This window comes from Pelobates fuscus, chromosome 5, assembly GCF_036172605.1.
Source record: "Pelobates fuscus isolate aPelFus1 chromosome 5, aPelFus1.pri, whole genome shotgun sequence".
In the NCBI taxonomy this organism is placed as follows: Eukaryota; Metazoa; Chordata; class Amphibia; order Anura; family Pelobatidae; genus Pelobates; species Pelobates fuscus.
In genome coordinates, this window is record NC_086321.1 from 376,584,648 (window position 1) to 376,601,540 (window position 16,893).

At 49.9% G+C, this 16,893-nt stretch overlaps 1 protein-coding gene across 1 annotated transcript in view; it reads right to left on the reverse strand.

Annotated features, from left to right (window-relative positions):
• Positions 1-16,893, reverse strand: part of LGALS3BP (galectin 3 binding protein) — a 45,750-nt gene that overhangs the window by 5,517 nt on the left and 23,340 nt on the right. The window contains exon 7 of the mRNA XM_063456660.1: positions 11,199-11,230. Within this exon, the coding sequence (XP_063312730.1) occupies positions 11,199-11,230 (32 nt within the window). The remainder of the gene's footprint in view (positions 1-11,198; positions 11,231-16,893) is intronic.

Genomic DNA, 16,893 nt, shown 5'->3' on the forward strand with positions numbered 1-16,893 from the left:
GTGCTCAGAGGAAGTGCTCCCTCGCCAGCCACCCGCCAGCACCCCCTGACCAACCAGCAGCTACTGGACCCCCAGGGAGAGAGGAAACCTCCCCCCCCCCCCATTCCCAAAGGTAAGGAGGCTGGGGCAGCACAAAACCAGGATATACCACTGCTTGGAGGTGTGTTTGGGGTCGTTATCATGTTGGAATACTGCCCTGAGGCCCAGTCTCTGAAGGGAGGGGATCATGCTCTGCTTCAGTATGTCACAGTAAATGTTGGCATTCATGGTTCCCTCAATGAACTGTAGCTCCCCAGTGCCAGCAGCACTCATGCAGGCCTAGACCATGACACTCCCATCACCATGCTTAACTGTAGGCAAGACATACTTGTATTTGTACTCCTCACCTGGTTGCCGCCACACAAGCTTGACCCCATCTTAACAAAATAATCAGTAATCCATGTCCTAAGTCTGCTTGTCTTCAGCAAACTGTTTATGGGCTTCCTTCTGGGACGACAGCCATGGAGACCAATTTGATACAGTGTGCGGCGTATGGTCTGAGCAATGCTGGCAGCAGCCATACGTCTATTTCCCAAAGACAACCTCTGGATATGATGCTGAGCACATGCACTCAACTTCTTTGGTCGACCATGGCGAGACCTGATCTGAGTGGAACCTGTCCTGTGAAACTGCTGTATGGTCTTGCCCACCGTGCTGCAGCTCAGTTTCAGGGTCTTGGCAATCTTCTTATAGCCTAGGTCATCTTTATGAAGAGCAGGGGAGGGCTGGCAGCCTTAGGCCTGGGGGGCAAAACCAGTCAAGTGGCCCATTGCGCCACCAAATCAGTTCACCATCCATGCCCACCTTTTCCTGGTTTTATAACGGATATTGATGTTATGCTAATCAGTAGCTCTTTGCCATACCCGCTCCTTCACGGCTCTGACTTTCAATGTTGTCAGAGCACAGGCTGAGAATCTCTGGGCCTGTGCTCTGACTCACTAACTGAGCGCCGGAACCACGAGGGAGAGGATATGATCTGACTGCACCTACTGCTGGTGCGCACCAGTGGACCACCAGCGAATCGTTTAAATTAAATATGCTGGTGTACCCAGCTTGTGAGCTGTGTTGGCCGCCGGGCGCCTCTTGTCAGGATCGGGACAGGGATCCAACACGCAGAGTACAAACAGTAGCCAGATACGTATACCGGACCTTAGAATGGCCGGACTAACGTAAGTAGTACTGTATAGAATGGTCAAAGACAAGCCGAGGTCGAGGGTAACAGAAGACAGGTAAGCGAGAGACAAGCCGAATCAAGGGTAACAGAGATAAGCAGAGTAAGGTAAACAAGCCGGGTCAAAACCAAAAGGGATAATAGAATACACAAGCACTGAGTGACTAGAACAAGCTAGAACCACGACAGGGCAATGAGCTAATGAAGGAAGCTCTGTTAAATACCCTGTTCAGAGCAGTAACCACACCTCCAAGACGTCCTGATTGGTCCTGCAGCAATTGACTGACAGGTCGATCCGGGGGAGTGTCCTGATGATGACTTCCTGCCTAGATGGTGTAAAAGGCAGTCACTCCCTCGCGGCCGGCCTTGCATGACCGGATAGGCCGCGGGGAAGGGAGTCATCAGACCGTCTGAATGGTGGAACAGCTAAGTCTCTACCTCTTTTGGAGGTAGAGACCACAGGTACCCTGACACCTCTGTTGTCATGGCACCCTGCGTGACCGCACAGCTTGCCCACCCCAACGGCTGGCCCTGCTGACACACACTGATGTTACTACTTAGACATCCCTCAATATTAATACAGAGATGAGAGTAAACACCAATAAACTGTGGAAACAGAGCTGATCCCTCACAAATTTATAAAGGTTTGCTTAGAGGATTTATTCAAGATTAAATCATGCCTCCTCCTCTCTCTCCCCCATGCGCTGCTCTGTAGGCTGGGAGGAAGTGAAGAGTAATCACAGTCTCCCAGCACAACGCCACCTGTGGCTGCATGGGGAACAGCTGTTTAATGTAATGCTTGTAGGACGGCCAGCTGCCGCAGAACCTCTTTGTTTCCGTCTCTGCAAAGGGCTCCAGGCACTGCTTGTTGTGAGTGTGAGCCACTGTAAATTAGGGGCAGAGGGCACTTGCACTGCGGTCAAGACGGGTCTGGGCAGGAGGAGAGTGCAGTGCAATCAGTGCACTCCCCTCCTGTGGGTCACCAGTAGACTGGTGCACCTGCCCAGGATCAGAGCCGGTGCAAGGATTTTTGCCGACCTAGACAAAATATAAATTTGCCGCCCCCCCATGTGATATCACAATGCCCCACTCATATGATCTGCCATATGAACTAACGCCAGTGCTGCACACAGTGTGTGTTTACATTAAAAGGCCTGCAGGGACCAGCTATAGACACCAGAACCACTTCATTAAGCTATAGTGTCCCTTTAATATGAGGTAAATTATAGATTAGTGTCACTAATAATATACTAGATTGCCTACTTAAAATTAGATGAGGATGATGATGGGCTGCAGTTTGGCTCCATTGGAATTATGGGTAAGTAGGATTGGCTATTTAAATGAGCAGCCATTTTAGGTGAGTCATTCTAACTTTCTACCTGGTTGAGTTTGTGTTCACCTCGGTGTGCGCGGGCTTTGCTTGGTCGGATTTCTTTTGTCTCCTCTGCAGGGCCAATGGACGACGTGGAGCATTTGCTGGAGGGGATCAGGTCGGCAGCACGGCATCAGGGTGCGGACTGGCTACGGGCCCAGCTAGGCCCTGCCCTGGCGGAGGCGGCGGATCGGGACGGTGATGGCGGTAGACCGGTTCGGGCCAGGAGGCCCCCGAGGAGGCTAAGCCCGGGCGCGGGGCCCGGTGAGGTGATCCCCGGAGGCAGTGGAGTTTCGGTTGCGGCCGGCAGCAGGCCCGGTAGCCGCGTGGTCGAGGCCTTGCCTCCCCGCGTGCGGCCGGAGCCTCGGATGAGCACTCGGAGGCGGAAGGATATCGTGGACGGGGGCGCTGCTGCTTTCGGGTCGGAGGTGACCGGGCGGCCCCCTGGTGGATCGGGAACCACAGAGGGGAGGTCCAGGAGGGCTTCCCCCCTATCGGAGAGTGATGATGATGATGATGAGTCTGGATCCGGGAGACCGCATGGCCGGCCTAGGAGGCAACAGGCAAGTGCAGAGGGCTCCGGCCGGGGCCCTCTTGGCGGGAAGGACGCTAGGGGGAGCTCTGCCACAGGGGGGGGCAGGAGTAGTCCGGTAGAGGGCGCCCGGGCCCTAGTCGCAAGGGGGGGGTCCTGGGGCCCCTAAGAGAAAGTGTGGTTTAAAAGGGGTGAGTTCCAAGGGCGGTGGGGGTTCTCGGGGTGCGGCCAGGTCAGTGAGCGGGTCCCCCAAGGGGGTGGATGGTAGGTCTGGGCTGGCAGGGTCTGGTAAAGGGGCTGTGGCAGTTGGTGCGGGGAGGGGGGTTCCGGAGGTAGATAGGCAGAGAAGTGGGGTAGACGGGGGATTGGGATCCTCTGTAGTGGGTGGGCGGCGGGGGGGCTGTGGCCTACAGGGGGGCCCAGGTTCTGGGAGTAGTAGTGGCAGCCCCTCGCCAGTTAGATCTCCGGGGTCCCGGGATACTCGGGGGAGGTCAGGTCGGCACTGCTCCCCCTCGGACAGCTCGGCAGGGGATTGTGAGGCAGCCCCTAGGTATGGTCGGTGGGGGCGGCCTACTGGTAGAGACGGGAGAAGTCGTAGTCCCGGGGGTTCCCAGGTGCCGCGGGGTAGTAGAGCTCAGCGGGAGGCTTCGGTGCAGAGCAGGCGCTCCCGGGGTCGTGACGGGAGGGGAATTGATGTTCGTTACACCCTACCCAGGACTTCTTCTCCTTGTTCTAGGTCTCGGAGCCGTTCCGCCTCCTCGCAGGCAGGACACCGGGTGGGCTCCCCGGTCGGCGAGACAGCGGCGGAAGTTCCTCTTCCTGGACGGCGGGCGATCAGCACTGCAGCCCCCACCGTTCAGGTGTCGGGGGGCTTGGCCGGTGAGTCCAGTGGGTCACTACACTCCAGCGCTTTAGTTACCACACTTCAGGCACTACTCCACTCATTGGGGGCGGGGGGTGACACTAGCGGCATTGGTCAGGTGTGGGCTCCAGGAGCTGTGGCTACGGGCTCTCGGGTCGGGAATTCCACAGGGCCTAGTTCGGGCGGGGACATGGTGGTGCCGCAGGAAGTAGGGGAGGCTGGGAGTGAGCGGGCTGAGTTGACCGGGGGTATCCCCGACGCGGCTAGGCAGCACGCGTATGTATCTTTTGCGGGTCCGCTGGGGGTTCACTTGAAACAGGACGTTAAGGATAAGATATGGAAGGGTGAGTTCTGTAAGATTTTCTCCCTCCTCCCATTAGAGGACTTTATTGACCTCAAAGAGGAGGATAAGAAGGATGAGAAAAAGGAGGAGGAGGAAAAGAGGAAGCGTTATCGCAAGATTCCGAAATCCTTTGGTAATTGGTTGAGGGCCTTTTGCGTGCTGGCTAGCGTACTCGGCGAGAAATCGCCGGGGTTATGCTCGTCTCTGTTTTGCTATCTGGATGGCATTTGGGAAGCGTACCGTACTTATGGGGGGTTGGCGTGGTGGCGGTATGACGAGCAGTTTAGGCAACGGCTGGCGGCTAATCCAGGTATGAGGTGGGATCAGATGGACCTGCCGCTCTGGATGAAGCTGATGATGGCGCAGAAGGAGCAGCCCTTTCAGAACTCGTCCGGCGCAAGGGGGCAGTCCGCCTCGTCGGCCACCTTACAAAAGGGCTTATGCTGGCTCTATAATGAGGGCCAATGCAAATGGGGGGCCACCTGTCGTTTCAAGCACGAGTGCTCCGGCTGCGGGGGCGCTCATGGGCTCAACCACTGCTTCAAGAAGGGTAAGTCCGGAGGCGCCGGTGCGGCTGTCGCGACCGGGGGAGGGGGTGCATCCGCTTCCCCGGGGCTTAACCCCAGTGAGGCTAAGCGCGATGGAGCCGTGGCTAAGCCGCTACGGTAACAGGGCGGATGCTGCTGTGCTCCTGGCGGGTTTTGCAACGGGGTTTTTGATTCCGTTCCAGGAGCGGGAGGGGGGATCGGGGAGGCTGCGCAACCTGAAGTCTGTTGCTGACTTCCCGGACGTGGTGAGGGAGAAGCTGGGCAAAGAAGTCGGGCTGGGCCGCATGGCGGGCCCGTTCGCAGTGCCTCCGATGGAGGGCCTGCGGATTTCCCCACTTGGGGTGGTTCCCAAGAAGGAGCCAGGTAAATTTAGACTCATTCACCATCTCTCATACCCGAGAGGGGAGTCGGTGAATGACGGTATTAGTAAGGACTTATGCTCGGTGTCGTATGCATCTTTCGACCGGGCGGTCGAACTGGTCAGGCGGGCCGGGCGTGGGGCTCTGATGGCTAAAGTGGACATTGAAGCAGCGTTTCGGCTGCTGCCGGTCCACCCGGACTGTCATCACCTACTGGGGTGTTTCTTCGAAGGGGCCTACTTCGTGGACTTGTGCCTGCCCATGGGTTGTTCCATTTCGTGCTCCTATTTTGAGAAGTTTAGCACTTTTCTCGAATGGGTGGTACGGGAGGAGGCGGGGAATCGTTCTATTGTGCATTATTTGGATGATTTTCTGTGTGTGGGGCCGGCTGATTCCTTGGAATGCCTGCGCCTGCTGCGGACGCTTGAGTGGGTGGCGGGCCACTTCGGGGTTCCGCTGGCGGCGGATAAAACTGAAGGCCCGACCACATGTCTGAGTTTCCTGAAACTGGAGATTGACTCAGGGCTGGGCGAATGTCGGCTGCCCCGGGATAAGCTGGACAGGCTTAGAGGGGCGGTGGCTGCTGTGGCTGGGGCGCGCAAGGTTACCCTGCGGCAGCTGCAGTCTTTGATTGGGCTGCTCAATTTTGCGTGCCGGGTCATACCAATGGGGAGGGTCTTCAGTCGCAGCTTGTCGGCTGCTACCGCGGGGGTTCGGTCCCCGCACCATTTCATCCGGGTGTCGGCGGCCATGAGAGCGGACTTGGGCATTTGGGATGCCTTCTTGCGGGATTTTAATGGGACGGTGTTTTTCCGGCAGGAGGGCCAGTCGTCGGCCGAGCTGGAGCTTTTCACGGATGCATCGGGCAGTGTGGGCTTTGGGGCATATTTTGGTGGCTGCTGGTGCGCGGAGAGGTGGCCGGAATCTTGGGGGTCGAGCCCTCTTATGCGCAACTTGGCTTTCCTTGAGTTGTTCCCGTTGGTCATCGCAATGGCACTGTGGGGCGACGGGCTGCGCGATCGGAAGGTGGTCTTTTTCTCGGACAACATGGCAGTGGTACACGCGGTGAATCGTCAGTCTGCGGCCTCAAAGCCGGTGGTTAAGCTGCTTAGGCGACTTGTATTGCTGTGTATGTCTCGGAATGTTGTTTTTCGCGCGCGCCATGTTCCAGGGTATTTGAATGAAGTGGCTGATGCTCTGTCTCGTTTTCAGTGGTCCCGATTCTGGCTGGCAGCGCCGGGGGCATCGAAGGAAGGGCAGGCTTGCCCGGACGAGATTTGGCAGCTGGGAGCATCCTGCTTGGAGGACTTGTGAAGGCTTCTCTGGCACCGGCCACTTGGGCCTCGTACAGTAAGGTTTGGGGCTCGTGGGAGCGGTCGCTGGACGGGTTGGCCATAGACAGCGGGGATGCCCTGCGGGATGCTTTCCTGTGGTACACCTGTCAGTTGCTGGCAAAAGGGCCGTCCCCGGCCGTGGTGGACAGGTCCATGGCGGCGATGGCGTTTTGGTTTAGGTGGCGGGGGAAGGAGGACTTTACCAAGACCTTCGTCATCAGGCAAGCCCTGAAGGGTTATCGCAAGGGACGCAGGTCGCCAGATACCAGGCGCCCGGTGTCGGTTAAGCTATTGGGGGATTTGGTGGGTCTGTTGCCTGAGGTCTGTTTCGATGGGTTCGAAGCTTCTCTGTTCAAGGTGGCGTTTATTTTGGCGTTTTTTGGGGCATTCCGAATAGGGGAATTGGTGAGTGCTAATAAGATGGTGCAAGGGGGTCTGCAATTTTCGGGGGTTCGTGTTTTGGATAGGAAGGTAGTAGTGCACCTTGCAAAAAATACCAAAACGGCAATCTACAATACAACAATAGAAATAGACATAGGGCAATATTGTTTGCAAAAATTATGGGTTAATGGATAAGAATGATTTGCACTCACAAACCCAATTTGATTGTAGGCATATCACTAGAATCAATGTAGCGACTTCAGGACTTTGGAACCTCAGTGGCATGCATAGGAAGAATAGAAAATAATAATAGTGCAGAGTATCTCAGTAAAAATCACACATTTTATTAAATGTCACACTTACAAAAACGAAGTGTCAGATAGGCACATCAGGTGGAAACACTTTTGATCCGAAATCCACAAGAGCAGGAAAGCCAGATAAAACAAAATAAATACAAAATACATAAAAAAATAAATAAATAACTAAATACTCTGTACACTAAAAAAGCCCTACGCGTTTCGTTCAAAGTTGAACTTCCTCAGGGGCAAATATCCAGATGCTGTCCTCATGCAAGCATAACATGAAATGCCAAACTTCTCCTTTTTAAATTCGTTTTCGGCGCGAAGTAATCAGCCGTGCGCCATACTTCCGGGTTCGGGCTCCGGTGCACTTCCGGTTACGCCTGCGTTGCGTTCCGGAATTGGTAACCAAGCCTCGTTTTGATTCTCATCAGTAAGGGCGGCCAGCCATGCGTTCCAAATGCGTTCCAATGCTCGAAAACGAGCAGAAAGTCCCCAAAGTAGAAAACCACAGTAAATATACACATTAAATAATCAATCAGGGAAAAGACATCCCAAAAGGTAAAATACCAGTATAAAAGAATGGATAGAAATGAAAATATAAGTAAAGACAAAATACAATTCTTCCTATGCATGCCACTGAGGTTCCAAAGTCCTGAAGTCGCTACATTGATTCTAATGATATGCCTACAATCAAATTGGGTTTGTGAGTGCAAATCATTCTTATCCATTAACCCATAATTTTTGCAAACAATATTGCCCCATGTCTATTTCTATTGTTGTATTGTAGATTGCCGTTTTGGTATTTTTTGTATTTGCTATGAGGACATGAGAGGAGTCCTTTCATCTACAATACTTTGTAACTAAGGGTAATTGTTGTGTGTTCTCCTTCACTCATTACCCACTGTGTGTGTTTTGATCTGCACACAGGTGTATTTGTACTTATCTGTTATTTTATATTCTTTCTGTTTTTCCTCTGCTGCACAAATACACTGCTTATATTTTTTTCTGGAAAAGCATCATGAGCATGTTCTCAGATCTAAGGGAGCTAAGGGAAGCTAAGCTCCAGTCCCTCTTTAATAATCCAAATACTAACTTAGAAAATAATACCTCCATAGATGACTATTTCATTAAATTAGAAAAACTCTCATTTAGAGAGACAAAAAAAATGGTGGGAGGTATCCTTTTTGGAGTCATACCTTAAGGAGGGATTGATTCCAAGAGGTTTAAGGTTGGATAAAAGACCTGCCAATGGATTAGAAAAATCTAAACATATTGAACGTTGGGACGTAGCATTGGAGAGATGCTCTATGACGCTTATGGAAATTATTATCGATTTTGAAAGAGACAACCTGAGTGTGGTTTCTGATGAAATGGGGAAATTAGCTGATATTAATATCTTTGACAAAGATACCTCTGATTTTAAGAGGAAAGAAAAAGTTCTGTTCGAAAGGATAGAGAAACTTGATGATAATATCGCACAAACTAAGAATAAGAAATATCTTAGAGACAAACGAGATAAAATCAATAATACCCATTCAACATTAAACAAAATTGATAGAAAATCTAGATTTAAGGATCATGGTAAATATAATCTAAATAGAGAAACATCTAATCAAAGAAAGGGTGACCATATGGGGGCTAAACCCAAGTGGACTACACCTTTAAGAAATCAAACCAATCCGAAAAAACGGAATGAAAGTTCATCTAGTTTGCATCTTTTTCCCAGACCACAAAGGGATACAGTTGCTAGTGTGATGAATACCACCCGATCTACTGCTCAAAACTCCAATTCTGATAGGAATTTTTTAGGGAAGGGGCAAGACCGAAGAAAGGGGGAAATCACAGAATTTTTTCCACCAAGGTCTCAAGAATTACCCCTAACCAATCGTTTTGTGCCCCTCAGTGAACAACATATCCCGGGGAAGAAGAGGAGATTGAGTGGAGAAAGGGTGGGAATTTAACTAAAAAACAAGAAGAGAGTTTAGGAGTTTTCAATTTATCTGGATTTAATTTGACATTACAAGAAACCCTCCTTCTGAGTAAGGGTTTGAAATTTGTCCCGGAAGAACCCCCGAATTGTTTTCAACTTTTTATTGACGCCCAGAAATTTATTAGGAAAATGTCGATTAAAAGATTTTTTATTAAGAAAACCAGCGAAGGTTTTTTGAATACCTCCTCCAATCCTACTAAAGATAGAGAGATTCAGAGATTTAAACCTAAATCTAAATTTTGTCCTAATGACCGAGGAAGTCAGATTGAAGCCTTCAACAAAATGATCATTAGGGATTTCGAAAAACTGGGAAGAGATCAGGCTAGGAGAGTTAAACATAAGAATCTTACTTCGAAAGAAAGTAATATCCTAATTAATTTAAGTAAAAGAAGTGAGTTGACTATTAAGAGTGCGGACAAGGGAGGAGGAGTGGTTATTATGTCGACAAAATATTATGTTGAAGAATCTTTAAGACTTCTAAATGATCATCTTACATACGCCAAACTCAACTCCAATCCCAATTATGAATTTAATCAAGATCTTAAAAGCATGTTATGCAGTGCTAGAACAGCAGGCACTATAGATGAATCCACCTATTCCTTCATTTTTACAGAATTTCCTAGGGTACCTACTTTTTATTTTCTCCCAAAGCTTCACAAATGTAAGGATAAGCCCCCAGGGAGGCCGATCATAAGTGGCATCGATTCTTTGACTTCAAAGCTCTCTGAGTATATTGATTTCCATCTGCAGAAATATGCTCAGGGTGCTTTGTCATATCTAAAGGACACGAAACATCTCATTCAGGAACTGGAAAGTATTGAATGGGGTGATGACTACGTTTGGGCCACTTTGGATGTGACTTCACTCTACACCGTAATTGATCACAATCTTGGTGTGGAGGCGGTCAAGAGTAACCTGATACAAGACACTGAATTAGAGCCTTCTTTTTTTTCTTTTTTGGAGGAGGCTATCCGTTTTATCCTTACACACAACTTTTTCAGTTTTGATGGGGAATACTTCCTCCAGATTAAGGGTACAGCCATGGGCACCAAGTTTGCACCGAGCTATGCTAACATTTTTATGGATTGTTGGGAAAGGTCGTTTATTTGGTCCAACAACCCGTTCGGTGCAAGCTTGGTGCTCTGGAGACGGTACAACGATGATGTCCTGATGATCTGGCGGGGCCCCTTGGATCTCTTATATGATTTCTTTGAGTATGTTAACTGCAACTCTTTGTCTTTGGTTTTTACCCCTAAAATAGGTGTCAATAGTATTGATTTTCTTGACCTTTCAATATATATTGAGGAGCAGGAGATCAAGACTAAAACATTCTTTAAGACTATTGATTCCAATAGCTTTATTGATACCACAAGCGGACACCATCCAAATTGGTTAAGAGGTGTCCCTAAAAGCCAATTTGTTAGGTTACGTAGGAATTGCAGTGATCTAGACTCTTTTTTTTGAACAATCTGAGATTCTCAAGAAATGTTTTTTGGAGAAGGGCTATTCCCCTGAATTTTTAGACACAGAGATTGATCGAGTTGGGAGGATTAGCCGTAGCAATTTACTTCAAGATAAGAAAAAAGATATAACTACTAGAAATCCAATTTTTGACTTTTCTTTTAACACTAAATATAATGGAACGGCTTTTGACATACAAAGGATTATTAAAAAACATTGGGGTTTACTCACCGAGGACGAATTTCTAGGTAGACAAATCCCACAAGCTCCTAAAGTTATTTTTAGAAAGGGCAATAATCTAAAACAAATTCTGGCCCCTAGTACTTTTCGATCTGGGAAAACTTCAATTGACCACATGGGAGGTTTTTTCACTTGTGGGAATTGCAAAAGTTGTAGTCACCAATTTAATACATTTAAAGATTTTGTTAGTACACAGACACAAGTTAAATTTAAAATTAAAAATAAGGTGTCCTGCTCCTCCACCCATGTGGTATATCTACTTACCTGTGGGTGTGGGATGCAGTACGTAGGAAGAACTGGGAAGAAATTAAAAGTAAGATTTCAAGAACATAGAAACAACATAAAAAATGGTTTGTTAACACACTCAGTGCCAGTGCACTGTAATAACTGCCCCTCTTTTAATTTTAATACCTTAAGATGTATAGGTATAGAACAGGTTACTTTAAATGAAAGAGGTGGTGACCTTATGATGGCTCTAAGGAAGAGAGAGGGATATTGGATCCACACGTTAAAAACTATGAAACCAAATGGGTTAAATGTAGATTTTGATTTGGTTTGTTTTTTGTGATTTTATTTATTGTATCTATTTTATTTTATTGTATTTTGTCTTTACTTATATTTTCATTTCTATCCATTCTTTTATACTGGTATTTTACCTTTTGGGATGTCTTTTCCCTGATTGATTATTTAATGTGTATATTTACTGTGGTTTTCTACTTTGGGACTTTCTGCTCGTTTTCGAGCATTGGAACGCATTTGGAACGCATGGCTGGCCGCCCTTACTGATGAGAATCAAAACGAGGCTTGGTTACCAATTCCGGAACGCAACGCAGGCGTAACCGGAAGTGCACCGGAGCCCGAACCCGGAAGTATGGCGCACGGCTGATTACTTCGCGCCGAAAACGAATTTAAAAAGGAGAAGTTTGGCATTTCATGTTATGCTTGCATGAGGACAGCATCTGGATATTTTCCCCTGAGGAAGTTCAACTTTGAACGAAACGCGTAGGGCTTTTTTAGTGTACAGAGTATTTAGTTATTTATTTATTTTTTATGTATTTTGTATTTATTTTGTTTTATCTGGCTTTCCTGCTCTTGTGGATTTCGGATCAAAAGTGTTTCCACCTGATGTGCCTATCTGACACTTCGTTTTTGTAAGTGTGACATTTAATAAAATGTGTGATTTTTACTGAGATACTCTGCACTATTATTATTTTCTATTCTTCCGATGCATGCCACTGAGGTTCCAAAGTCCTGAAGTCGCTACATTGATTCTAGTGATATGCCTACAATCAAATTGGGTTTGTGAGTCCAAATCATTCTTATCCATTAACCCATAATTTTTGCAAACAATATTGCCCTATGTCTATTTCTATTGTTGTATTGTAGATTGCCGTTTTGGTATTTTTTGTATTTGCTATGAGGACATGAGAGGAGTCCTTTCATCTACAATACTTTGTAACTAAGGGTAATTTTTGTGTGTTCTCCTTCACTCATTACCCACTGTGTGTGTTTTGATCTGCACACAGGTGTATTTGTACTTATCTGTTGTTTTATATTCAGTAGTGCGCCTTGGCAGATCCAAAACGGACGTCCGCGGCGTAGGCCGGGACGTGACACTGTGGGCCTTGCCGGGCTCGGCTTTGTGCCCGTTGGCTGCTACGGCGGAGTACCTGGCGCGGAGGCCGGCGATAGGGGCTTCCTTGTTGGTACATGCTGACGGATCGTCCCTTTCTCGGTTCCAGTTCACGAAAGTTTTTCGGTTGGGCCTAGGTAAGTTGGGGCTTCGGGCTGAACGATCTGGAACGCACTCGTTCCGTATTGGGGCGGCCACGGAGGCAGCACGGTTGGGATTGGGGGACGAGGTGGTGAAGCGGATAGGGAGGTGGGAATCGGTAAGATTCCGTTCCTATGTCCGGTTGGGTTTGTTGGAGTGATGGACTTGGGGACTGTATATAAAAAAAAAAAAAAAAAAAAAAAAGGATAACTAAATAAATTAAACAGGAACACTTCGATGTTTTGGGCTGGGGTGGGGGTCTCTGTTAGACTTCCCTCACCATTTGTTTTCTCCTCCCCAGGGCGTGTGGCATGGATCGTGGGCCATTCGTTTGTCTTCTGGGCCGAGAGGAGGGCCGCAGCTCGAGCACAAGGCCAGCAGCTGGGTTTTCCGAGAGGCCAGTTGGCAGTTCGTTGGTTTGGGTATCGGGGGTTTTGCTGGGGGGATGTTTGTGGTGCACTGTTTAGGATGCTAGCGGCTGGGTACGCGCCGGACTTGCTGGTCCTACATGTGGGGGGTAATGACCTGGGTCTTACGCCGCAACGCCGGCTGGTGAAGTGGATGAAGCAGGACATTAACAAGTTGAGGGGCCTGCTTCCGGGGGTCATGTTAGTTTGATCCGGTGGCTATGGATAGGTGCAGGAAGAAAGTGAACAGCTTGATGGCAAGCTTTGTCCGGAAGGTGGGGTGTGTGGTAGTGAGGCACCTTGAGCTGGAGGAAGGGTTGCCAGGATACTACCGCTCGGATGGTGTTCATCTCTCGGATGTGGGTTTGGACCTGCTCAACTTGGGTTGGTAGGATGGTATGCGGATGGCACTGTTTCTTCGGGGTGGCGGAGCTCAGACAGCTTAAGGGGTCAAGGTTTGAGCTTGTGGCGGGACGGGGAGCTGAAGGAGAGGAAATAGGCTCCCCAGGATGAACGTGAGGTGGAATAAACAAGTTGTGGTCATCGGTGGTTGAGAGGTTTCGAGTCCTGGAGGTGGCTCAGAACCTGGTGGGGCAGGGGTATCCGGGTATACCCCTGCCGTGGTTAATGGATGGTTGGCACTTTTACAATTGATAGATTGGAATAATGTTGGTGTATGTTATAAGTATGTATATGTGTTATTTATATGGGGGTCATTGCCTTTTGTATGGTAGCGGAAGGAACAGGATACGAGGGCGGAGTATGGGGGGCAATGACCCATGTTTATCTGTTAATTTGTGTAATGTGTTATCTAATATGTGTGCTTATGGTATGTAGTGTATAGGGATACCACTTTGTGCAGGTGATGCAGTGTGTTTGTGTGTAGTGGAAGCAGTGTGTATTTGTGTATAAGGGATGTATTATGTGTTTCTGGTTGTGTGTGAGGGATGCATTGTGTGAATCTGTGTTTGTATGCATAAGGGATGCAAGGTGTGTGTCTGTATGTGTGTGCATTGAGTGTAAGAGATGCATTGTGTTTCTGTGTGTATGTAAGAAAAACAATGTGTGTGTTTGCATGTGTGTGTAAGGGTTTGCATTGTATGTTTCTGTGTATGTGTGCAAATGATGCATTGTCCTTGTGTGTAAGGGTTGCATTGTGTGTGTGTGTGTGTGTGTGTGTAATGGATGCATTGTGTGTTTCTCTGTGTGTAAGGGAAGCATGTTCTGTTTCTGTGTATGTATAGGGATGCATTGTGTGTTTCTGTGTATGTATAGGGATGCATTGTGTGTTTCTGTGTATGTATAGGGATGCATTGTGTGTGTGTGTGTGTGTGTGCACGTAGTGTTAAAGAGCTCCCTGTCTTGCCCCCTGTCCTATAGAGCTTAGTGGTCTCTCCTCTCCCCCACCCTCCCCTAGCGGTCTCTTCTCACACTCACCCACCCTCCCTGTGCTCTTCTCATCCCCCCTCCACCCTCCCTGTGTTCTTCTCACTCCTCCCTCTGTGTGTTCTCACCCCCCCTGTGTTCTTCTGACCCCCCTCGTCCCGGTGTTCTTCTTACTTGCCCCCTTGTTCTTCTTACCCCCGTCTTCTTATTACTCTCCCCTTCTTACCTCCCTCTTCTTCTTCTTACTCCCCCCTTCTTCTTACTCCCCCCTCTTCTTATTGCTCCCCCTTCTTCTTCTTACCCCCTCTTCTTCTTACCCCCTTCTTCTAATTACTCCCCACTCTTGTTCTTACTCCCCCTTCTTCTTCTTAGCCCCTCTTTTTCTTATCTCCCCTCCTTCTTACTTCCTCCTTCTTCTTACTCCCCCCCTCTTATTACCCCCTCCCCTCTTCTTACTCCCTCTCTTCCCTCTTCTTACTCCCCCCTCTTCTTACTCCCCCCTCTTCTTACTCCCCCCTCTTCTTACTCCCCCTCCCCTCTTACTCCCCCCTCCCCTCTTCTTACTCCCCCTCCCCTCTTCTTACTGCCCCCTCCCCACTTCTTACTCCCCCTCCCCTCTTCTTACTCCCCCTCCCCCTCCCCTCTTCTTACTCCCCCTTCTTCTTACTCTCCCCCCTCTTCTTACTCCCCCTCCCCTCTTCTTACTCCCCCCTTCTTCTTACTCTCCCCCCCTCCCCTCTTCTTACTCTCCCCATCCCCTCTTCTTACTCTCCCCCCTCTTCTTACTCTCCCCTCCCCTCTTCTTACTCTCCCCCCCTCCCCTCTTCTTACTCTCCCCCCTCCCCTTACTCTCCCCCCCTTCCCTCTTCTTACTCCCCCTCCCCCTCCCCTCTTCTTACTCCCCCTTCTTCTTACTCTCCCCCCTCTTCTTACTCCCCCTCCCCTCTTCTTACTCCCCCCTTCTTCTTACTCTCCCCCCCTCCCCTCTTCTTACTCTCCCCCATCCCCTCTTCTTACTCTCCCCCCTCTTCTTACTCTCCCCCTCCCCACTTCTTACTCCCCCTCCCCTCTTCTTACTCCCCCTCCCCCTCCCCTCTTCTTACTCCCCCTTCTTCTTACTCTCCCCCCTCTTCTTACTCCCCCTCCCCTCTTCTTACTCCCCCCTTCTTCTTACTCTCCCCCCTCCCCTCTTCTTACTCTCCCCATCCCCTCTTCTTACTCTCCCCCCTCTTCTTACTTTCCCCCTCCCCTCTTCTTACTCTCCCCCCTCCCCTCCTTCTTACTTCCCCCTTCTTCTTACTCCCCCCCTCTTATTACCCCCTCCCCTCTTCTTACTCCCTCTCTTCCCTCTTCTTACTCCCCCCTCTTCTTACTCCCCCCTCTTCTTACTCCCCCTCCCCTCTTACTCCCCCCTCCCCTCTTCTTACTCCCCCTCCCCTCTTCTTTCTGCCCCCTCCCCACTTCTTACTCCCCCTCCCCTCTTCTTACTCCCCCTCCCCCTCCCCTCTTCTTACTCCCCCTTCTTCTTACTCTCCCCCCTCTTCTTACTCCCCCTCCCCTCTTCTTACTCCCCCCTTCTTCTTACTCTCCCCCCTCCCCTCTTCTTACTCTCCCCATCCCCTCTTCTTACTCTCCCCCTCCCCTCTTCTTACTCTCCCCCCTCCCCTCTTCTTACTCTCCCCCCTCCCCTTACTCTCCCCCCCTTCCCTCTTCTTACTGCCCCCTCCCCACTTCTTACTCCCCCTCCCCTCTTCTTACTCCCCCTCCCCCTCCCCTCTTCTTACTCCCCCTTCTTCTTACTCTCCCCCTCTTCTTACTCCCCCTCCCCTCTTCTTACTCCCCCCTTCTTCTTACTCTCCCCCCCTCCCCTCTTCTTACTCTCCCCCATCCCCTCTTCTTACTCTCCCCCCTCTTCTTACTCTCCCCCTCCCCTCTTCTTACTCTCCCCCCTCCCCTCTTCTTACTCTCCCACCTCCCCTTACTCTCCCCCCTCTTCTTACTCCCCCTCCCCTCTTCTTACTCCCCCCTTCTTCTTACTCTCCCCCCCTCCCCTCTTCTTACTCTCCCCCATCCCCTCTTCTTACTCTCCCCCCTCTTCTTACTCTCCCCCTCCCCTCTTCTTACTCTCCCCCCTCCCCTCTTCTTACTCTCCCCCCTCCCCTTACTCTCCCCCCTTCTTACTCTCCCCCCTCACCTCTTCTTACTCTCCCCCCTCCCATCTTTTTACTCTCCCCCCTCCCCTCTTCTTACTCTCCCCCCCTCCCCTCTTCTTACTCTCCCCCCTCCCCTCTTCTTACGCTCCCCCCTCCCCTCTTCTTACTCTCCCCCCTCCCCTTACTCTCCCCCCTCCCCTTACTCTCCCCCCTCCCCTCTTCTTACTCTCCCCCCCTCC